The following is a 24,424-nucleotide window of genomic DNA, read 5'->3' as shown; positions in this document are numbered from 1 at the left end:
TTAATATATGAGAAATATTGAAAGATTTAAGAATATATTAAATTTAATTACTACAAGAAAAATAGATATTTGTGACGGATTATTTGCAACGAGAATGACTATTTGCGATGAAAACAGACTCATTTTAACAGAAAATAATCATTTTCGTAAGAAATAATTAACCATAAATAAACAGTTTTCTTGTAATGAATGGTAGTTAAAAAGATATTTAAAATAAATAAAGAAAAAATGAAATAATATAAAAAAAGTAGGAAAACATATATACGTTTAGGGTAGGTAAAAATCGTTAACTAAAATAGAAGAGTGGTCCAATTGAAGAACCTTGTATCATAGACATAGACAGACGGCAGAGCTTGAAACCTAATCCATCATACCCTAACCTAACCCTGACCCTAACCTATTGACTTAGAAGGTTCTAAAATGTTGCTGACTTTATTTGTGATACCTAATCCGTTTACCTTTATATATTATAAGTATTTAACTTTTTCTAATAGCAGATGTTCATATCAGCTAGAGTAGCCACCACTCCAATTCTTTAGTAATAAATATATAATGGAGCCATTGAGAGAAAAGTCTGTTGAATCCGAAGGTTTAGTAATGGATCCATCAATAAATCTAAGTTTATTCTTCATCAAGAGAGCCATAGTTATTGAGCGAGACCAGGCATGGTAGTTCTCACTGAGAAGAAGTTGCGTAACCAAGAGAACACCAAGACTGCCACTAGGATGAAGAAAATAAGGAAAAGTGACATCCTCGGAGATGGATTTGTGAGACAGCGCCATAGAAGCAAGAAAAAAATGACGTCTGATACCATGTAAAGTGAACCCTAGGAGAGCATAGAAATGGTGAAAATCCTAGCAGATCAAGGGTCAAGAGAAAGGGAAAGAATCTTCTGAAAGTGAAATAAAAAGTATTCTTCCGTAAAGTGTTAATTACATCCGTGTACAGTAGTACTATTTATAGAAATACACGAGGAAGTAAAAAAAGACATGTGACAATATAATAATAAAAAGATAAAAAGTAATAAATCTAATTCCTGATATAAGATTATATAAATTTAATTATTTAATTTATATTTTAATGTTAATTCTTTGCACAACCCTTTACATAAACATATATAGTACTAATGTTCAGCGTCAGCAGTACACTATATATGTTGAATTTATGTTTGCTTTTTCGGTGAAATGGGGACTGCATGACCTGAGATCGATTTGTATAGTATGATAAAGCAGCAGGAGAAAATGAAAGGCCTTTCTTATTAAAAAAACATGCTACTAGTACAACATGAGGAGGCCTCTTTCATGGTCATGGACTTACATGATCTCTCTCTCTCTCTCTCTATATATATATATATAGAGAGAGAGAGAGAGAGAGAGAGAGAATATATATATATATATATAGAGAGAGAGAGAGAGAGAGAGGAAAGTTTACATATAATATAGGCTAAAGCAAAGAGGTCGAGCATATTATATAGCAGAGAAAGAAAAAGTAGGCAGACTATTTGGTTGATTGTGTAGATGATGATGGCGAGATCAGCTTCTTGATGTTGGCAAGACAATTGTCTATGGGACTTGAATGAGGCAAATATCTCACTCCACTTCCCGGATTCAGCAGTTCCAGTCTGCATGCACATCAAAGCTAGGGTTTAAACCAAAATCACTCATGATTAGAGAGCTCCACCAACTTGAATTGTTGGGATTTTTATGCCATGCAAAGATACATTATTACAAAAATACATGATCGACTCATTTCCATGCATGACAAAAAGTATTCAACTTATGTGCTTTTAAAAAAAAAAAAAAATTCTTCAGGGTTGGTTGCCCAATCATTTTTCATTTTTATGTTCTTGCATATTAAAAAAATAATAATGATATGCATACAACTATTTTGCAACATTTTATAATAAATAAATGTGATAGTGTTACTTCAAATTTTAAATAAGTTTTTGTACAAAAGAATTGTAAAAAACTGTTGTATGTGTATGTATAATGGTGAGTTGGTTATATAGGTTAGCCCAAACTAATTTGGCCCACTTTATTTAATACATGATATGCATCAGCAAGCTCTGAAGGCTGGGTGTTTGAATTTTTCAGACTTGATCATATATATTCTCGTAAAATCTGATCTTGACCAGAGAAAAATCAAGTAAAATCTTAAACTATTAATTAAACAGCTAATTCCTTTCTCATTTTTCCTTCCACTATTTGAAAAGCAAAGAAAAACAAAGAGAGAAGTACTCACTCATAATTAAGGAGAAAATAATGAAGAAAAGTGGAAATTTCAAGCTTAGTCAAATCACTTCCGGGGCAAATCCTACTCCCTGTTCCAAAGGGAATAAAAGTTCCTGCCTTGGATTTATGTCCCTGCATTAATAGTGCATTGCATTTAAACATAACATCATGTATAAATAGCTATCTACTCATCAAAGAAATAATAGCAGCATACATATATTAATGAGCAACGATTTGTTCAAGCTTTAAATATACAAGCCTCGTGTAGACTCTTTGTAAAAAAAATGGATCCTATCAGTAAAAAGCGTAAAACAAAAAGTCATTTTTCTGGTAGGGCCTACTTTTGTACAAAAGACTTGTACGAGACTTGTATATTTAAAACTTGCATATAGCATTACTCTATATAAATATTGTCTAATTACTTACATCCCATCTCGAAGGATTAAAGTGTTTGGGGTTTGAATAATATTCTGGATCCAAGTGAACACCCCTGAACCAAACTAACACTTTCCATCCTTGTGGTATTTTATAACCTTCAATATATAAACATAATTGTTCATAAATTTCAATATTAAGAAATAAACCAACAAGGAATAAAAAGTATTAATTAATGGAGTTGAATGAATCACTAACCACAGATGGTAACATCAGTTTTTGCCTCCCGACAAGTAAACAATGAAACATTCATTGCTCTCAGCGTTTCATCAATTACCTTTTGATCCAAGTCAAGTATAAAAATGGTTATTTTATATCTAAATTTATACGATTTCATAGAATATTGTCTGAATTTAAATACATGGTCTCGGATGTGTCATTAAGGATAAGCAAAATGTACCTTGGAAAGATATTCCATTTGCTTTATTTCTTTGAAGCTCAATCCTTCATCTGATGATGATCTTCTTCTAACAATCTCCACTTGCTCTGCCTGAAAAAGTCAAGTTAATTAAAATAGTATTTGAGTTTCAAAAATAGTGTGGGAAAATGGCGGATTGATCCAATCATCAATGGAATTCATTATCTCGTCCACAAGAATTGGTGGACGGGAAAAAATCATTTTTATTTGTGACGAAAACAGACTCATTTCGACAGAAAATAATAATTTTTTTCAGAAAATAATTGACCACAAATAAGCAGTTTTCTTATATTGTACCAATACTTACTACTCCTATTCTATCATAGGATAACAAGTTATCTCAAGCAATTTTAATGTCATGGCATTCTGTAATAGGATGTGAGTACCACGTCCTCCGTATTCTCTGACTATTAATAGTTTTGAGTGAAGCTCAAAGTTAGTCTCCCCTTCCCTTAAATGCTGAAAGTTTATAAATAGAAGAAGCTGTGTCCAAGTGCACACTACCAAGATTTTGCACTCACCCTGGCTTTCTGAAGACATTCCGGATGCTGGTGTAAAAGAAGGGTTGCCCACATTGTGGCATGCGCTGAAGATTCATGACCAGCATTCAAGTACATGAGGATTATGTCAATTATCTCCTCATCATCCAATTTTCTTCCATTCTCATCCTCAACTTCCATTAATAGGTCCATCATACTCTTGCGTGTCTCTGAAATATCACTTCCTTTTCTTGCCCTTCTTTCATCTACAACATCTTGAAGAATATTTACCAAAGTTCTCCGAGCCTGACACAAAAGAATTATTTTCCTTGCAAATAGAATAACTATGGTAATCAAAGTAAAGAGAATAAATAGATATCAGGGATTGGATCCCCTAGAGTTCTTGCCCAAATTCTAGAGTCTATAGTGAGAGTGAGGTAAACACACAAAGTAGGCCCTATAAATGCCGTGAAATCCACTTTATGTGTTTATCTCTCTTTCACTCTAAGTCCTAGAGTTCTTGCCCACTCTAGTGGATCTAAATCCAACTATCAACATGGAAAAAAAATATGCCAATTGTGAAACAATTATTTAACTACAAATTCTCTATATATACCTGCTTGTACTAAATCTTCAGCTAGATAGAAAACTTCTTTTAGCTATTTATTTATTTCTCTAACAAAAAAAAGGGAATATGCTCGCGTATTGAGGATATACTCCCTGCCAACTCCACATGATGAGGCAATTTCGAACAAACGCCAGCAGCAAGTGTCCAAAAACTTTGACAGTTTTAGGCTAAAGATCTTGAAAAAAAAAATTGGATGAAAGAAACTTTTGTATAGGATATTACCTTGAGTGCCTCATGGTAAGCAAATCCAGGGAGGTTAATGGCCATAGCTCTTAGTCCATTATTCAAAATAGCATACTCCTTCTCCAATGTCTTCATCATTGGATCAATCTCACTGCCTAGAAAAATGTACATTATAATTTTGAAAGTGATCTTCTTAATCTCAGTCAAGAACTCAATTGGTCTCTCTTCCTTAGTCCATTTATCTAATGAATTCACTACAATATCCCTGATGTGCTCATGGTACACAGATAGTGCCTTATGTCCATTGATCGGAGCTGCTGTTAACCGGCGGAGCCTCTTGTGTTCTTCATCACTAATACCCAAAAATGATTTCTTCCCCATTAAATCACAAGTGGATTTAGGCCAGCCTTGTTTAAATCTTTCATCATCCATCAAGACTCGTCTGCATGTTTCTGGCATGGTGACAATGATGGTTGGATTTCCAAACATATAGGCCCTGTAGATTCCTGTGCGGCCAAATCTGCAAGTTCCCAAGCAGAAAGAAGAATTATACAAGGTATTGCAACTGTATGTGTTAGTGGGTGTTATAAACCCATTAGGTAGAACTTATCCTTGAAAAATAACTTACAAGGGAAGGGTGCCTAGGGGTTTATAAACCATCAACCAATCTCATACTTAGTCGATGTGGGATCGTAACAACCACCACTCTCCGCAGCCGACATTCACGACGGTCCCGGTGTTCACACTGGCTGGCTGTGCACTAGGTCTTTTTCTAGCTCCGAGCGAACACTACCATGCCGGCATCACCCCCCGTGCCACACGATTGCAACCGTCGCAACATGGCCTTAGACGTAACCTGGCTCCGATACCATTTGTTATAAACCTACTAGGTAGAACTATCCCTTGAAAACTAGCTTATAAGAGAATGGTGCCTAGGGATTTATAAACTATCAACCAATCTCATACTTAATCGATGTGAGATCATAACAGTGGGCAAGCAATTGCGTGTCATGACAAAATTTTGAAAATAATTCAAGACAAGATAAAGGACAGCTCTAGCAGATCAGATATAGCACAACAGAGTGTCGCGTATTTGAGTGTCAGTGAACATTACCCATATTTGTTCGAGTTGTTTCATGGTACAAATGATATCAGAGAATACTAATTAAGGGGAAAAGGTAGACTCTCTCTAGAAAGTGGGGTGAACTGTAGTGTCTGAAATTGAATGAGAATATCTGCTCTACTGATTGGGAGAGACGGTTTTTGTTAGTTATAATATATCTGAAATATGTTTTTTTTTTCCGTCTCTTTCTGGCCTTATGTGGAACAGTTATTTGCACTGCTTCTGTCCTATTTTCGCTGGAATCTCAAAGCTTTTCCCACAAAATAATCAATATTCATACCCACTCCTTGTTTTTCGTATACTCTCATGGCTTCCACCAACTCTACTTCCACCACCCAAACAGAGTATTGGCACAACCCAGCATCTCGGCGTGAATTGTGGGACTCAAGGGAGTGATAAGGCTGAGCATAACTATCGAAGTGATAAGGAAAACTCCCACAATTCATGCTACAGTAGTGGAGAGACTTTGAAGGATGAAGGGGTATCAACGGCAACAACTTCAACCCAAAATGGTAGTTTGACTAGTTAAGGAAATCTCAACAAATTGATTGAGCATATCTCGGATTCAAAACAGAGCATATCTTGGGAGTATTCTCGCAGAGCATTTCTCGGGTCATATCTTGGAATGTTGACACTGCATATCTCAAAGACAAATCACTCTCACAGTCTCGGATTTTATGCTCCCAGTTATAGGAAAATAAATGTATTTTTTGTTATTCCCGTTTTTAGTGTATTTCCAGTCTTTGTGTTTAAATAGACACAACTCCGCTCGAGGATATTCATTTTGCTCTGCAATATGATATTAATTTGCATTTTGTGGATTCTTTCATGTCGATGATCCCCATGCGCCATGGATAAAAAGTACTACAACACGGTCAACTCAGGTCATATATGTGATTAATAAACATGCATGTTAGTATATATGGTAGTACTTGTTTTCACTCTCTTGGGACCAGTTCATCTTTCTCACAGATTAACAGATTTTCTTCCAACTTACACAATATATATACACACACACACACACACACAAACAGAGAGAGAGAGAGAGACCTGGATACGAAGCTGGAGACGAATGAATCAGGGTCTCCCCACTTGAAAGCAAAGAGAAAAGACCACATATTCCCAATCAAAGGCCAGCCCATATCACCTGGAGGGAGAGTATTCCCTTTCCCACCCAGCTTTGAAACATAGTACCACTCGTTTACACTCTTCAGCAACCAACATACTGCAACAAACCCACCAATCAAAGCTGTACTGGAAACAATCCACCAAAAACCCAATTCCATCTTCACCTTTTTTGTTTTTCTTTTTCTTGGATCAAAGGCTCCAATGAAAGCTCTCTCAATACCAAAATAATCCAGAGTAGGCTTTTAAAGACTCTCGTCTCTGCCTAAACCTGTCTGTATTCACGGTGCGTGCAGTCTTGACATGTTGCCAAGAACAGCGTAAATCCATACATGATGACGTTGTTAAGTTTGTCATCTTCCTTCCATCTGATGCTGTTTCACGAAAATAGATGCTCTTCGTTGTTGATCGGTGACACCACTTTGCACGTGGGAATACCTAAATTTGATAAATGGATGATTCTCAAAAATCTAAGATAAATTATTCCCTACAAAAAACACCATCAAACTTTGTGATAGCTCGCTCTTGAAGATTATGAGATTCAAATGAAGGTGAAAATGTGCCTACATTTCGCTCAATTTTTGTAGAAGAAAACTCATAAAACCATCCTCCACCTTAAGCAAACTTATAAAAAAAAAAATACAAACTGAGTCATGACCAGCATGGTAGGCGACTAAATTACACATACGTGTATACAAATAAGGAATTATATGCATAGTCACTATTCACTTTCACGCTCTACTTATAGGTTTATTTTTCTGTAAGGTGTGGAAGTATTTTTCATAAGGTGTGGGGTGTGGGGTAATGAATAGTGACTGATAAGAAAAACTTTTCATACGTAAATATATATATTTTTTGTGGAGAGAAATTATGCTATTTTATTATATTATGAGGACACATGCAAATATCATTGTTTTATACATTATTTAATATTCCTGTCTAACCCTTCAAGAATCCCAAGAGACAATGATACTAAGTGAGCGACTTTATCATGATACATATTAGATTTGGCAAGATCAAGGTTTTTGCCTTGTACCCTTTTTTTCTTTTAATCAATGATGCAGTGAGTTTAAGTTAGAGATATAAGAGGACGGGGTGGAGTGACCCCATACAAAATCTTATTACAATGTTTGCATTGCTTAGACAGAGAGGGAGGGGACAAAATGAAATGAAATAAAATAAAATGAGCAATTAACCGAAAGTACTTCATGTCCATGTTTCTTAATTAGCTAGGTCAAGAAGAGGACCACCAAAGGCGTTTTGTTTTGATCCAATAAGTAGATCAATTAGTTGTGGCTTGAAGCCATGCATTATCAATAGAAAGATCTGTGATTTTTCATCGAGCATTCACGTTAGGTTCTTCATAAAATTTCATATAATTTAGTTAAAAAGTACATTCATCTTTCAAAACCTTCTACATCATATTCCCTATCTATTTCCTATTCTATTAAAATAATATTTTTCTATTATTTTTTTATTACTTTTCTCTCTCACTTCCATTTACAAATTTAACTACTCAATTTCTTATGTTTTGAACTATTACTCTAGTGAATATTTTAAATAAAAATTTAAATTATTTTTAATATTTTTAAAATTATTATTTTTTATATATTTTCATAGTTATTTAAATTATTTTTAACACTATAATAAATATGAGTATGAGAGAAAGTGTAAATGATTGGAAGAAAAATTAATTTAATTGAAATGAATAAAATATTGATAAAAGTGATTTAGAGAATGAATAGTGGTTCCTCAAATATGAGGAGCCACTATTCATTCTCTAAATCTTTTCCCTAAAATATGAATCCGGATGGAGGGAGGTTTTAAGAGTATTCCCGAAATTTTTTCTCACATTATAGGGAAAAACAGGTTATGGGAAATCCAATGAGAATGCTTTTAGGGCATTTCGTTGGAGAACTTTACTTCTATTGTTTTCATGTTCTCATTAACAGAAAGAATGAACATAGGTAGATAGTTAAAGACGAAAAAATTATATATTTGGCGGTACTCCATGAACACTGGCCACTCTACCGAAGCATTAGACTTCGTTTGGATACACAGTTCAGATGAGATAATATGAAATAAAATAGTTTATAAAAAAATATGTGTTTAGATAGTGAGATGAGATGATATAGCTTTTAATTTTTAGAATTTGAAAAATGTGTGCGTCTCACTATTTTATAGAGTACCCAAATTTTGAACTATTCATGTCAGTTTTCATTGTTCATATACTATTTATGTCAATTTTCACCGTCTTATATTGTTTATTTACTGTTCATCTAAGTAGATGTTTTTAAAACTTAAAAAATAAAATATTGTGTTTAGATAGTAAAAACTAGTGTATGGTATAATTCCAAATGAAATGTTTTCATCTGTATTGGTTAGCCTTAGGCTCACGTAGTAGCAGAGATAAGGTAGGGTGGTACATATTTTAAAACATTGATGCCAAAAAATCTATTGGTGCGGCGCGCGCCTATGCTTGTTGGAGTCGCCAAATTGCGGTGGCGTGTGGAACTCGTCACATGGGGAGAAATACTTTATAAACAGAGAAGCTTTGGGTTATAAAAAGAAATCCCAAAACCAGACTATTCTAAAAATTTAAATACAATGGCAAACCCTATGTTTGAAAGGTTCTTTCTAGCTAGCTAGGTTCAATGTTGCTAACAACATGGCAAGGAAGCATATACATCATGCATGCATGCATCAAAGTCTCCAATCACTTTATATTACTCACAACATGACAACATATCAAGCATATGCATGACTCATCCTAGATGCCTTTGTATTTATTACTTGCATGCCCTATAAATAGAAGATGGAGTACTTGGACCTATCTATCTTATCCACTAATAGACAACCAAAATGCCTATCAACACACTTATTAGCACTTTGTATTGATTCATTACCTTTTATTATTTATATAATTTTTGAAGCATTGAGCCACCTCATCATTTTATTTTATTTTTTATTTTATTTTATTGATTTATCTCTAGATATATTTTGGATCTATCCTTACATTGAACAAGACATTTTCGTGACGAATATAGTTCAATTGTATTCCATGTGCAGTAGCATGTTAAGTCTCTAATCCAACTACCATGACAAAGCATTATATAATATGTTATAGTCTTAGAATGTCCTAATCTAGATTTTTAATTCTTGTCATGAACCAGAACTTCCCAAATAAGAACTGTTTTTTTTCTTTTTAATTTCGATTGCCAAATTCGATACGGCCAAGAACGTAAAGGCTTTTTAGTAGACCAATCTTAACAATCAAAACCACGAAATATGGGCCATTAGTAGACAGTAAGTATTATTATTTTCATATCTCAAGATAGATTTGTTTTGACGACATTTTAGAAAGATTATTCAACATAATGTTAATGGGTGTTTTCATATCTTTTTTTATGTTTTCATAATTGTTTTGGTTTAGATCCCATTTGGAACTTGGACTGAACAATTCAGTTCAGTCTAATTTTAAGCTGAGTCTAACATCTAAACACTCAACTTTCAAATCACTAAACTCATCTCAACTCAAAACCTCTTTGTACATGGAACCCACAACCTTTTTTTAATTTCTCATATATACATCTAAACTCATCTTAACATTCAAACACAACTAAACTCATTGTGAGCCCTACAAAACTCACTCAACCCTTCAACATATTTGATAAAGAACTCAACTCAGCTCGGCAGGTTTGGGGGTGGGATGAGATACAAAATTCTCATCTCATCTTATTTCATCTCATCATTACACATTTTTCAAATCCTCGTACAAAATATAATAAACAATTCAACTTTTTTAAATCTCAATTCACATTTTTCAAATTTCAAAACAATTATAATATTAAAATACAATATTTTAAACTTTCAAACAAAACATAAAATTCTCATATCACCCCCAAACCTGTGAAAAGGGAATGTTCTTGACATCAAAACTTCCAATTCCTGAATCCTGAAACGCTTGTAATTCATCAATGTCATTGCATTTATTCCTTCTTTCTTCAGTTAAATATTACTTTGTATTAATATTTTTTAGGATAAGAAAAATGGCCAAACCATTGCTGTTCCAATAACAAAATTCAAAATCTGTCACTGCAAAACATTGACTGCTCCAATATACAGGGCCCTTCAGAAACCCCAACCAAAAAAAACTATTACATGTCAAAGGAAACAAGAATCTGCTACTTCATATTTCTAACTCATTGCGATAATTCCGCCCTGCGGGACAATGAGAGGCCACGTAAATTAGCTTTCACATGGTAAATGTCCATCTGATAAATCAAAGACTTATTTTTTTTAATCTTTGGAGAAATTTCTTTATACATTGCTCAAGCACATTATCTGTTGGAATTTCCTGAAAACATCTACTAACACTATTCATTTTTCCTCACCACATCGCCACCATGGTGTCAAGGACAGATGGAAACGGAAACTGAGTGTATTTGCATCGAGCTTGGAATTTAGCTACGCCAACTGTTCTGCCGCTTTGCTTCGAAGGTTGCCCCATCATTGAGCATGTCCTGAGCATCGGTTTGCATTCCTAGCTTTGAGAGTGCAAGAGCCTGCAAGTAGAATGCAGTTGGCCACTCTGGTATGCACACTTGAGCCTGCATGGCGTCCCTTAAGGCAAGTTCTGCTTGACCATTCATCAAGTAGGCGAAGGCTCTCCTTGCAAAGACAGTGGCCGAAGGAACGGGCATCATTGCAACCAGCTGCTTATCAAAAAAAAAAAAAAAAACAAGAGAAGAAGAAGAAGAAGAAGAAGAAGAAGAAGAAGAAAGTGATATCTCGGTAGAGTTTTTGGACCCACTACACAAAATCTTATTCAGTGATAGATTATGAGAAATTCTTCATAGAAGACTTATACCTAGGAGTATCAAATGATGTTAACGGGTCGTATTCGTGTCATGTAAAGGTATGTACATTATACTTAATGGGTCAACACGAACACGACCCGTTAAGGATTTCGTGTCAAAATTTCAAACCCGAACACGACACGGTAAAATAACGGGTTGACACGACACGACCCGTTCTGTTTCAACTCGTTTACGTTAATGGGTTGAACAGACACGATACGACAAGACTCGACCCATTTGACTTAATTTATTTTATATAAATATTTAAATATAAATAATATCTATAAAAAATAAAAAACTAACTACAAGTCTAAAATTACAATCCAAATAAATACGATCCACACAATTTGTAATAATATTCATTATTAAAATTACATCCCAAATATAATAAACAAAACATACAATGTAAATATATTAATGTTACAATCTCAAATATAATAAAAAATTAAAAACACAGATCTAAACAAATTTAGAACTTGAAGAAGAAAGTGGAGCGTCTTCCTTGCCCTTTAGGTCTAAGGGTATAAAGGTAAATTTAATTTTTTTAACGGGTCATAACGGGTTGACTCGTTAGTGACCCATCAAGCAATCGTATCTTAACGGGTCAATCCGTTTTGACCCAAACCCGTTAAAACTAAACCCTAACCCGCTTTTATCGTGTCGTGTTCGTATTGGGTTAACGGGTCGTGTCACATATTGCCACCCCTACTTATACCACACCTCCACCTAATCAATATGTGATTTGTCATTTTTTTCCTTCTATCTTAATGCTTAAATATGTGTATTTAAATATAATAGAAAAAATTACAAATCACATGTTGGTTAGGTGAAAGTGTGTGGTAGAAGGCTTTCTTGTATTTCTCATAGATTATAAATGCAATATTTTTACTGTTTATACCGTTTATAGGAAGCACACTTTATTTTAAATAGTTGGATATTCCAGTCATTTTACCAAGGGTGAAACAGGTCTCTATGGTGAAGTGGACTCCGCCCTTGTAGGGTTGGGTGAAACTTCATACTGGTAGTAGTAGTTTGGGTAACCTTGGACAAGCTGTTGCTTGGGGGGGGGGGGGCGGTCATCCGCGATGACAATGGTAGGATGTGTGCGGCTTTCTCTGTTTTCTTAGGTCAGGGCTCCAATAATTTTGCTGAACTGAGGGGTTTATTGGAAGGGGCAAAGAGATGTTGTAATCTTGGTTTCTATCCGGTTGACATTGAGACGGATTCTAGTTAATTGGATCAGAAAGGGTGAGTGCAATATTTGGTATCTTGAGGATTTTTGAGAGGAGCTTCATATTTGTCTTGAAAGTTTGGACTATAGAGTAAATCATGTTTATCGTGAAGGGATTGTTGTTGCTGATTATCTTGTTAAACAGGGAGCTAGGGTTTTAAACATGGATTGGTTTGCAGATCAAGTTCCATTGATCAATACTCTAAGAGGTCTTCTTTGCATGGATTGACTTGGTTTTCCCAATTTGCAGATCTCGCCATGAGATATTGTTTTTATTTGGTTTGTTTAACTTGTTTATTAATTGTTATGCTTGTGCTGTTTCATTTTTGCAGGTTCTTTTTATTTGTTTTATTTTTGTTTCGTCTATTGTAAGTTTGAATATATGTAATTTGGTTTGGCGTCTAGGTATTTTTATGCCTGGGTTTTGGTTTTTTATGAATATCTGTAACCCTCAGGTATCTGGTTGTAACTACGGTTTTCTTCCGTCATAAGTGAGGGCTATCAATAAAAATAGGGGCACTGTCCTCCTTTAAAAAAAAAAAAAAAACACACTTTATTTAAGTGGGCAGTGGGTTACAAGGTTATCACCCTTTCAGATATGCTAAAAACATATTTCTGATCCCTGAGCATATTGAACGCTAAACTATGGAGTTAATATCATTATGAAACTCCCTGGATTGCCAGAAAAATATGCACAGAAAAATGCCATTGTAAATACAGAAAAGGAGAGGAAAAGAATGCATCTACCTTGGAATAATACTCGATTGCACTCTTGAAATCCTTATCCCTAAACGCAATATCCCCAAATTTCTTTGTATTCAACATCTCCTGCACTTGTTGCGTCCATTCTTGGAATGACAGCTACACATGCATATGGTTCAAGAATACCGTGAAATAGAATTCATGATACTATGAGCCCAAAATAAGGAAAACACAAGTAAAATCAGCACAGGTTGCCAAACAAGTTTTAGGCCCCGTTTGGAACTTGGATTGAACTGAGATCAATCTAATTTTAAACTGAGTCTAATATCCAACTCTCAAATCACTAAACTCATATCAACTCAAAACCTCTTTACACATGGGACCCATAACCTTTTTCAACTTCCCATAAATACATCTAAACTCATCTAAACATTCAAAACATCTAAACTCATCTTAGGTGGGCTCTACAAAACTCACTTCACCATCTCAACTCCCTACTATTTATAAATAACTCAACTCATTTCAACTCAACTCAACATCCAAACGGGGCTTAAGACTTATGCAATTCAAAACAATCATATATCCAGATTGCATGGAAACAACTTGCATGGAGATGACAACAGACACAACACGTATATGCCAAAAAGACAAATTTTTAAAACTAAAATGTACAAGTAAATGACACATCTCCACTCTCCAAGTAATTGCTTAACGGCCCAAGGATAGTTCAAGCCACATGTGGAGACTAGTTAAGGTAGGAATTAGAACCCCTTGGAATAATATAAATTGCAAGAACTTTTCCCACCCAAGTAATGTAGGATTTCATTCACCACCTCTTCTACTAAATCCAGAATATTACAATCTCTCACTCTTTAAATATCCAACGTCCTCGTCAATCAATTGTGTTGTGGTGGCATAGTCGAATCTCACACTTCCAGTTGAAATTAGCACTAATACCATTTGTAACAATCTAAGGAAAGCTCAAGCCACATATGAGTTGATACTCCAAAATAACTAGCCGAGGTTACAGTTGGAGCTTCTTGGAATCTTTATAAATCACAAAAACTTCTCCATTCCAAGCAGTGTGAGATCTCATTCACCACCCTATTATACTAGATATATAGTATTACAATTGCTACCAAAACTTCTTTGGCAGCTCGGTATATTTCTCGAATTAGAGGTTATTCATTCATTTGACTATTTAACATCCATTAAACAACATTGATATATTTTGAGAGAATAAAAGAGCATCCATTGCATTTAATGTGTTCAAGGAGATTGCTACCTCATTTTCTGCACCCTCATCATCTTTATAGCCTGTTTTTAACAAAATATCATGCACAGCAGTAAGATCTATCCTTGCACAAGCCTTCCCAAGTGGGGAAAGCAACGTTGGCAGCACAGCTGTATTTTTAGGCAGGCCCATAAGAACGTGCGATGTTACCTAAATAGCAGAATAAAAGCAAGTATAGGCCAAGGAATGCATTGTTAAATCATAAAGTGAGGTGGCATTAAGATTTAAGATTTAAGGATAAAATAAAATTCCACCTCTTTCTGCTTTAGAAGCAGTGCAACATCTGCGAGAAGAAACTTTGTATCAGGTCGGTCCCTAGTCTCAGACTGAAGACACTTTGAAGCAAGTTCAACCAATTTAGTAGCATCATCATTGGCATATTGTCCTTCCAATGAGGAATCCATCAACAACAATACATTTTTCCCACTTATCAAGTCCAATGCCTGGAATTATAACAACACTTGAATGATGATGATGATGATGATGACGATGATATATTTAGGAAAGCACATGCGATCATATGATTCAACTAGATGCGACTTTGTGTGTGTGTGTGTGTGTCATTGGCATATTGTCCTTCCAATGAGGAATCCATCAACAACAATACATTTTTCCCACTTATCAAGTCCAATGCCTGGAATTATAACAACACTTGAATGATGATGACGATGACGATGATGATGATATATTTATATGATTCAACTCTCTGTCTCTGTGTGTGGTCACCCAAATGCATACACAAAGAAATACCAATGAGCTTTAGGGCTCATTTGGATTCAAAGTGTTTCATCTCATCCCATCTCATCATTACAACTTTCTCAAATTTCCACACAAAATATAATAAACAATTCAACTTTTTCAAATTCCAAAATAATAATAATATTAAAAAATAATATTCTAACAATATTTAATTCAACTTTCAACTTTCATCTAAAGCTATCTTATCTCGTCTCATTATCCAAACCAGCTCTTAGTAAGTTATGCAATGCAAGAATGAGACGAATATTAAAGATACTATCTACTAAACAAGTGAAGGTAATGAGCATACAACTCTTTGTGGAGCCATTTTTCTCATAACCCGATGTTCTCAGTAATTTGAGGCAGTGCTGATGTCGTAAATAACTAAAAGTATGTTCCCATTATACATTTTTTTTTTATAAGTAAAAATTTATTGATAGTAAAAGGCATAGCTCAAGTACACGGGAAGCATCCACAGAACACACCTACTAACCACAAAGAACTAGTGAAAGTTCACATTATACATATATAATGGAATGAAATGAAAAACAGAATGCATTCAAGTTAGATCAGACAGGTTGATGGAGATAACATAAAAGAAGAAGAAGACAAGAAAAATAAAACCCTTCCAACACAAACAAATAGACAACAATCTAAAGGTTTATGGAATGGAGGCAACATACACGGCTTGGAGGAATATGCTTCCCACTTAAAAGGTCCAACAGAACAGTTCCATAACTGTAGATCACACTCTCTGGGATGACCCTTCCTGCAGGCACGACAATAATCAACTTCACTGGACGTGGGTCTTCATATCTCCAATAATATCAACTGAATTTTCTAAAATGAACATATCACCACCAGAAGTGAAGGGTTAATACTACATAACAGGAACTTATTAGCAGGCCTCACAGCCCATAGAAAAATTAGTCTGTACTTATTAAATGCAACTTTGAAAGAAAATATGTAACACCCGGCCCAGCCCAATTCTTGGCCCAGACCCATGGAGGAGCCCAACCCAGCTGTAGGAATGGTGTCATTTTGCTAAGTTGGTTTCTTCTCCTCTTTCCTCTTTTTCTTCCCCTCTCCCAAACGGTTTCTTCATTTTTCTTTTCCCTTCAGTTTTTTTTTTCTTTTCCCCACTTCACTCCCCTTTCCCCTCCATTCATGCCACTCCACTCAGATTCTCACTCTCCACAACTGCCTCTCTGTCCTGAACAACGGTAAGTTTTTCTTTCTCCCACACTCTCATTTTCTCTTTCCCCCAGCCATCGCATAGAGCCCTCCTCACTCACTCACTCTCTCACTCACTCTAGATATCTGTTCAGATCGGGGTCTGTTGCCCCTATGCGTCATTGTCATCCAGCTCCTAGCCACCAGCCCTCATGGCCAGACCACCCGACTCCACCTTAGACCACAGCAAACACCCATGCCATCACTCACAAAAGATCCAACCCGCTGCTAACCTCCATCGCACACAACATCCCCAATTTTCAAAACAACCTAGCAGAATCTCCTGCAGGTCTGACGGTTACTTTCATTTGTCAAAATCACAGAGGTATAACTAGCACTTGATTTCTATAAATTCATGGGTTGTGCTAACTATGAATTTTTGTGTTGAGATTGTTGCTTGTGTGGACTGCTGTAATCGGTGGTTGGGAAAATCTTGTATTGAGGTTGTTGATTTTGTGGACGGTTCTAATTGATGGTTGGGAAAATTCTTCTTGTTAGATGCTGGCCAAGTCTAATAGAGTGTTGTACAATTGATTTTGGTGTTTGCTGGAAAAGTATTCTGCCTTTATTTGTATGATAGAATCGATAAGTTAAGTAAACTCATGGTGGGTTGGCGTGTGAAGGTCCCCTTGATTGTGATGTGGTAGATCAATGAAGGAGTGGACTTGGTAATGTGTTGTTTGATTATTCGGTATGTTGTCTTGTGGGCTGCTTGGTTGACATGTTGTTGTGAATAGTAAAGCAGAATTGAGGAGGTTGGGCTAAAGTATTGGTGTAGGGAGTTTGGAAGTTGTGCTTGTGCCATGGTTAGAAATAGAGGCATTATTATGGATTAAGTGTGCTAAATTATAGTTAATAATTACAGGAATTTGGTTAGTTAGATTGGTTTTGTGCTTGGGAATTTTGTTAGTTAGATTGGTTTTGTGCTTGTGTTGTTTATTATTATTTATTTTTTCTTAGCACCGTGTGTCCAGGAACAGCGTCCCGACTAATCCTAGGGCTGCACAGGCCCTCGATAAGGAGTTTTCTACAAGTGCACCTCGGGTAATTCAATAGGAAAACCTCCCAGTTCGATGGCTCCTAGAGATTGTTTGCACTCAAGAGGATTTGAACCTTAGACTTGGGGGGAGCAAACCCCCAAGCCCAAGGTCTTTACCACTTGAGCAAACCCCTAAGGGTTTTGTGTTGATTATTAACATGTTAGTGAATATTTTCTAGTTTAGGTTGTGATACTACTAGAGCTCGAGTTCAAGGCTTAAGTAATTCTCTGAAGAGTCAAGTAAATGGTGCTCCTATGCTAGACTTTGTATTAAAATAATCAATTGACGTTGATTTTATAAAAACATGCATTTTGCTTTGTTATGAAAAACTTGAAAACAACCTCAATCATTTTATCTACATTACTCATGATATCTGTATAAAAAAAGAAAAATATTTTATATCATGACTGGTGTAGACATGAGAAAGCTTTTGCATTATGTTCTCAATTGTATAAAAAGAGCGATTATGAAAATTTGAAATTTTGAACATGATTATATGAAGATTATTTGTTTATGTTCAGTACTCTTTTATAATATGATGTTGCATCTGAAAACCATGGCATGATTTTCTGTTTCTGCTTCTGTCTCAACCTTACCACGGGTGTAAAACTATGGTCTCTGTTATAATGTTGGTACTATCTATGTTTCTGGTGCACCCACTTTGGAAACAAATTAGTTTTCTGCGTGATCTTTTATGTGTGCAGACTTGGGACTCCGAGAATAATAAGGGGAAGATTTCACATTATTTTTTTGCTCGGTCGGCTGTCGAGGTTTGCACAACCATACCACGGGGGTTAAACATGGAATATGTTCTGTTATGATGATGTTCAGCTACATTTATGCCAAAGGATTTTGTATATTTTATCGTTGTAAATAAATGTTTTCCGAAGTTCGCTCTGATAATTTGATAATCTGTTTTGTTCTGCATACTATACTAGCTCATGTTTATATACTGGTATATGTATTCACCCCTTATCTCTACAATATTTTCAGATATTTTGGATGTTTCAACTGAGAATTGAGAATAGGAAGCATGGGCAAGGCTATGTGTGCATGGTGGATTAAGTAGAAGAGGGTACTTTGATTATTGGAGAGTTTATTCAATAGATTTATTACTTTTTGTTGATTCGGGTATTTTGAGATGTGGATACTTTTATTGAGTCTTTATGGAGATTTTAATTTGTTATGTTGAGATCTTCCTTTGATGTCCTTGTAGAGGAACATATATATTTGATTTGAACAAATGAATTTATGGGTTATGGAGCCTTGCAGTATATATCTGTGTTATGGAAACTGATTTTTAGGTGACAGGAAGTAATTCCTTGACCCTCCGAGTACGGGGCATTACAACATAATATACTCAAACTTGAAGTGCATTACTGTATAAAAAAACCAAGCTTATTGCTTTTCGTACATAACAACAGTGCATGACAAGGCCTATGGTTACGAAAGGATTCTGCTTTAATGACTTGAAACCTATATACCATTCTATTTCAAATTAAAGATAATCTGACCATTCATCGAAGCTATGCAATTCACCTTGATCAAAATAAGTTGCAAGTAGCATTGGAAGGAGGAAATACATCCAACAATCAACTTTCAGTCATTCAGAAGGATACATTTTTTCTATGTAATTACCTGTCCGTAAAAACTCAGGTGGACTATAAGCTAAATTAGTACTGTAGCTTTTTCCATCTCGACTATTTTTCATAAGGCCAAAACTAGACAAACGAGGATCACCATCCTGAATATGAATGAACCAGTCATAATCTAACCAAAAAAAATTAACCGTATTACATAATATTGCCAAAGAAATTCCATATTGATGTGCATAAAAGTTTCTACATGCATGTACAGACATAAATACATTCATACTTACATATGTGTGCATTTGATTGCAAGCATGGGTTGTTATTCAACAACTCTGACTCTAAACTTTTGGAATTAGACAAAAAAAAATGCTTAGGATGTTTATGGCAGCAACAATCAAAAGCAATGTCAGAGGATATGGAATATGAGCAAAACGGATTAGTACCCCTGCAGAAAGAATCAGCAAGGCCTAAAAATAATGCAAAGCAAGCATGGAGGTCTGACTTAAAATAGGAATGGGCAAATATAGCTTTTATTGCAGATACATAAATCCTACTCCTTCCATTCCAATTAGCCCATATCCTTTTTGGATTTTTCATGTTAGTTCTCCACTTTGGAAGATAATATACCTTTTTTTGGAGCAAACTTTTTAACTAATTAGAAAGCTTCTGAAATTGAGGTCAGTTACTGGGGACTCATTTTCAATAACTGAGTGTGATTGATGTTTCCTTTATGAGATAAATTTCATAAGATCAACTGTCCATTTCAGACAATGGGAGTATTTCCTTAAGTTTTGGCCCACTCTCAAATCATTTTCTTGCGGGTAATCTAGGATTCTAGGTAACATGTTAACAGAACTTGTTCTGTAGGAATCACTGGAATACATCCTAGACCCTTGTCATTATACAGGTGAGGCAGCAGGAATGTTCATGCAACACGAAAAGCATCATGACAAGTCTTGAATGGGCCATGAACATTATAGCAATTTGATTTCATGATAAATTACAAGCCTCACATACTTGCCAGCACTTATCTAAAGAGCCATGGTAATATTACAGCAACAAAACACAAGCATTAACTGCAGGGTCCTTCTAAGGTGACTTGGGTAAAACCTAACTATTCATCACTAACTAAAGTCCATACATTCAGTAAGCAATTCAACAGTGGAACTTTAGGGCATCATTGAGGAAAAATGCCCTAGTACTGATTATTGAAAGTGGAGAGTTTTCATCAAGTCGTTCCATTAGTTTCAGTAACTTAACCTAACGATTAAGTAAATTACAGTTATTTTACCTACTTATTCCCACAAAAGTATATACTTATGGCCAGAATGGTCATGGTAGTCTGCAGAATCCAAATTCAAAAAAGAAAAAAAAAATCTGAAGTTGTATACTCTAAAGTCATAATCTTACCTCATCAAAAAGAACTCGATATGCATTCAAATCATGATAAATTTTACGATTTTCGGCATTACAATGATCAAGTGCCTGTGCAATATTATATGCAACTCTAACACGCATTTCCCATGGCAGTGGCTGCTTATCCCCTGCAGGATATAACTACAAAAATCATTACAAGAAACCCTGAACAGAACATAGCATAGCATAGCATCTAGAGCATCTCAACAACCATGAACAGTTACAATTAAATTAGTTTCTTTCAGGATTTTTTCTCTATTGGCAAGGCAATGCATTTCGCTAGAAAAGGATGGTTATTTACAATTTTCACACCATTATTAATATCAAACTTCAGAGGAAATCAGGGAAACGAAAATTTACATCATTCCCTTAAAATGCCAAAGCTTCATATGACTAGTTACAGTTAGCGAGAGAATTTGAAAACATGTGGCTAAAATACACGAAAACAGTTCTACACTGAATAAACTCAAGTTAAAGAATCATTAGCACATGAAACTGATATTCGACACCACTGTCCAAGAGGAAAGTTAGACCCCAATCCCCCTTAAATTAACCCAGATGCTAAATGACATTATTTTTCAAGTGTTAAAACCCGTTCCCCAATCAGTACATATATGGGCACAGAGTATATGCATTTTCAAAACATATATTCTCTCTTGGGAGAGAATGCCAAAATGGAAAAACACAAGTTCAACGCACTTATCGTTGTTGCTTCTGATGGCATACTCGCAGGTGGAGAGTTCATGTCATTATAGTTCATTATATAGGAAGAAAAGCCAGAGGGTCGAACAAAAAACAGAACTTAGTGCACCGCCATTGTTAGAATAAGAATATTTTTTTATCGGTAAACTGCCAGTCTTAGAATAATATAAGTAGAACTGCTCATCAGCTGCTACCATATAGATTTTAACTCAACATGTGCTTGAAAAAGGAACTACAAAGGAGGAGAATGAGTAATACAATGGAATAGATGCTTGGACAGAGTATCATGGGGCATGAACTCAGCTACCAAGAGGCGTTCATCTCCTTCAGCACAGCAACCAATCAGATTCACCAATCTCTTGTGCCTCACCTTCCCCAATCCCACTGCCTCTGCCTGATGAACAAGCATTTTCATCAGCATTAAACTCAAAACAAATTTTACTCAAAGATCCGGAAAGATGTGTTTGTTTAGACTTACAGATATAAAAAATTTCGTCGAAAGTCCAGATAAAGCCCAAACACATCACTCTTTTTGTTCCTCATTTGCTTAGAAATTTAAGTGGTCAAAAAATAAATACGAGATATCAAAGTAAGGTCAAAACCTAGAAAAATTAGGTCCGAAAGAAGGAAAAAAAGGAATCAAACCAAGTAGTGTTGAAATATAAGTAATAAAAACCCCAGACCCTGCTTGGTTTCAGAAGAAAACAAAGGACAAAATAGTAAACCCCTATTTAGAATAAAGTTTCCTATCAACTCTCCCAGTCCCCAATCGATGCCTCATGCAAAAGTCCACATCTCGATTCCTATTTTATTTCACTTTCTAATCAACCAAACAAAGAAGAAACCAAAAAGATATTTTCTTTTATTTTTCGTGCAATATTTTCCCGTTTCCTTATTTTTCTCATACAGAAAACAGAAAGAAGACTCGTAAATGTCTCACCACGAACTGTTGAGCGTCAGGCCAGGACTGCTTGGAGAACCGTTTGACTGCGACTAAGCGGTTGTTCTCGAGTTTGCCTCTGTAAACCACATTGGGAGCTTTCTCCGCGCTCTCGGACACAATGTAATCGGTGCTGAAGCCATTGGTGGCTTTCCGGAGCTCACTGAGACCGTACTCTTTGAATGCCGGGACTTGAAGGTCTTGATCAGCTTGACCCCCATTGGCTTTAAAACCAAATAAAGCCAAAACAACAACCCATCAATGCTTCAATGTCATGGAAATGAGAAAACAAAGAGAAGCTTCATTCCCTTTTGCTTAAAAAAAGGGAATGCCAACACCCACCAACATTTCAAAGTCTAGAGTGAGCAAGACAAATCAGCTTGATCCCCAGAATGTTCAAAACCCCAAAGCCAAACAAAACCCATTCAAATCAATGTCAAAGTCTGAGAAAACAATAGCAGCTTGTTCTCCCATTCTAGTACTATTCAAAAGGTGGAGAAACAAACCCAGCTCGAAGCCCATTAGCTTCAAAACCGGAGAAAAAACATTAAAGAAAAACAACGAAATAGCTTCAAAATCCAAAAATGAAAACCACAAAAATTTTAAGTGCTCGCGTGAGAGAGAGAAAGAGGGAGGGACCTGGGTCGGGTTGGGAGGAAGGGTCGTCCGGGGAGTGAAGTTGGCTGGTTTTTGAGTGCAAGCAACCCATCACTGATCACCAACTACTCTGCTCTACATAGAAAACCGGGGAACGTCCCAAGCTCTATGTACAGCTCAGTCCGGGTTGAGTAGACGAGGTTGAGTATCGGGTGATGCTTTTCGGACCGAAATATCGGGTCTGATTACCAAAACCGAACGGAAAAATGTTGAGCTATGCAAGGCCAGGGCAGGCACGGGAAGCAATGCAATATTGTAAAACGCCATTTTTTGGAAAAAGAAAAAGAAAACAATAATAAATATGGTAGAGACAGAGAGTTGGTAAGACAGAAGTAAAAGGTAAGGTCTGAGGAAGTCAAGCATGCATGAGTAGGCCTATCATAAGCCACGTGTCTTTGCTGTTTCTCTATGCTCAATTAATATATTTATTTTATAATTTAAAAAATTTATTTACAAATCATAACTCATTTTAAGAAGAAGCAGTAGTTGGGGAGGTAACTCAAGGGAAACCATTGTACAGACTATGGACATTAATGACCAATTATAAGTGGCTGCTAAACGTAAAGTACAGCCTACCCATGTTTTTTTGTTTTTACTCGAACAAATAATTTATTAACATAAATATATCAAGATACATGAGGAATAAGTGAGATTCCTCAATTACAATTTCACTGTAGGTATCCGGCGACTGACATCAGTTGATATTATTTAAAAATTAAAAAAAAAAAAACGATTTCAAAAGCAAAAGAACCCACCATCCCTACCAGCACCAAAATGGATCTAAGAAGCAAATCCTCCATCATAAATCGAATTATTTAGGTAAAGTCTCATAAGTAAATTCTTCAAGGAAAACCCTTCAGGCTGGATGGGTGCCAAACGTCTATTTGCATCAGCCAATAAGAATATACCACGTAGGCATTTCATGAGAGAGTAATATGAAGTGAAATACACTGGATCCCCCTCCCTCTCACTCCCGATTCTGAGTTCTGAGTTCTTAACCAAACACAAAATCATCTCTCTCTCTCTCCCTCTTGACAGAACCCATTGGTACGACGGAACCCATCTGTGCGACGGAGCCAGCCTTCTTGAGCCCCATCTGCTCTTCACTCCACCACGCCGAAAGCCCCAAAAAATAATCTTCAGGTTAAAAGGTAAATAAAATTTGTTTTCCTTCAATAATCTTGCCTAATGAAGCCAATCTTCTTTCGTGTTTGTTTTCTATTCCTTTGTAATTGTTTTTTTTTTATTTTTTTGCTTATTGCTGCTACATCGTCGATGACGTTGCCGTAGAATCTCGTCCATCCTTTTCGGTTGCAATGGATTGCTTCTTCCTCTAACTGTTCATATGATTGGCTCGTATATAGCCATCTTTAGGCAGTTAAAAGTTTTAGTATTTTG

The 24,424-nt window shown here is 35.7% G+C and overlaps 2 protein-coding genes across 3 annotated transcripts; both read right to left on the bottom strand.

Annotated features, from left to right (window-relative positions):
- Positions 1-1,234: 1,234 nt before the first annotated feature.
- On the bottom strand, positions 1,235-7,054 carry LOC109012176 (ent-kaurenoic acid oxidase 2-like). Of its 2 annotated transcripts, XM_018993693.2 has the most exons (8): positions 6,548-7,052; positions 4,414-4,894; positions 3,606-3,869; positions 3,067-3,156; positions 2,865-2,943; positions 2,658-2,764; positions 2,242-2,363; positions 1,235-1,621 (listed from the first exon to the last, which is right to left on the bottom strand). In XM_018993693.2, the coding sequence occupies exons 1-8, from the start codon at positions 6,781-6,783 to the stop codon at positions 1,498-1,500; spliced, it is 1,503 nt and encodes a 500-aa protein (XP_018849238.1). In that variant the 5' UTR covers positions 6,784-7,052; the 3' UTR covers positions 1,235-1,497. The 2 variants fall into 2 exon arrangements, with proteins under 2 accessions (XP_018849238.1, XP_035542255.1); XM_035686362.1 differs by lacking the exons at positions 2,658-2,764; positions 2,865-2,943 and having other exon boundaries at positions 1,417-1,621; positions 6,548-7,054.
- A 3,609-nt stretch (positions 7,055-10,663) lies between these two features.
- Positions 10,664-23,290, bottom strand: LOC109012175 (serine/threonine-protein kinase BSK2-like). Its single transcript, XM_035687892.1, has 10 exons — positions 23,009-23,290; positions 22,370-22,593; positions 21,688-21,823; positions 20,722-20,855; positions 19,358-19,463; positions 16,130-16,215; positions 14,963-15,151; positions 14,700-14,858; positions 13,460-13,573; positions 10,664-11,337 (listed from the first exon to the last, which is right to left on the bottom strand). Exons 1-10 carry the CDS (start codon positions 23,076-23,078, stop codon positions 11,086-11,088), a joined length of 1,470 nt encoding a protein of 489 aa, XP_035543785.1. The 5' UTR covers positions 23,079-23,290; the 3' UTR covers positions 10,664-11,085.
- Between the last annotated feature and the right edge of the window lie 1,134 nt (positions 23,291-24,424).

The sequence above is a fragment of the Juglans regia genome, chromosome 2 (genome assembly GCF_001411555.2).
Source record: "Juglans regia cultivar Chandler chromosome 2, Walnut 2.0, whole genome shotgun sequence".
In the NCBI taxonomy this organism is placed as follows: domain Eukaryota; kingdom Viridiplantae; phylum Streptophyta; class Magnoliopsida; order Fagales; family Juglandaceae; genus Juglans; species Juglans regia.
The sequence above is the reverse complement of the archived record's forward strand: the minus strand, read 5'-3'. Positions and strand labels throughout refer to the sequence as shown.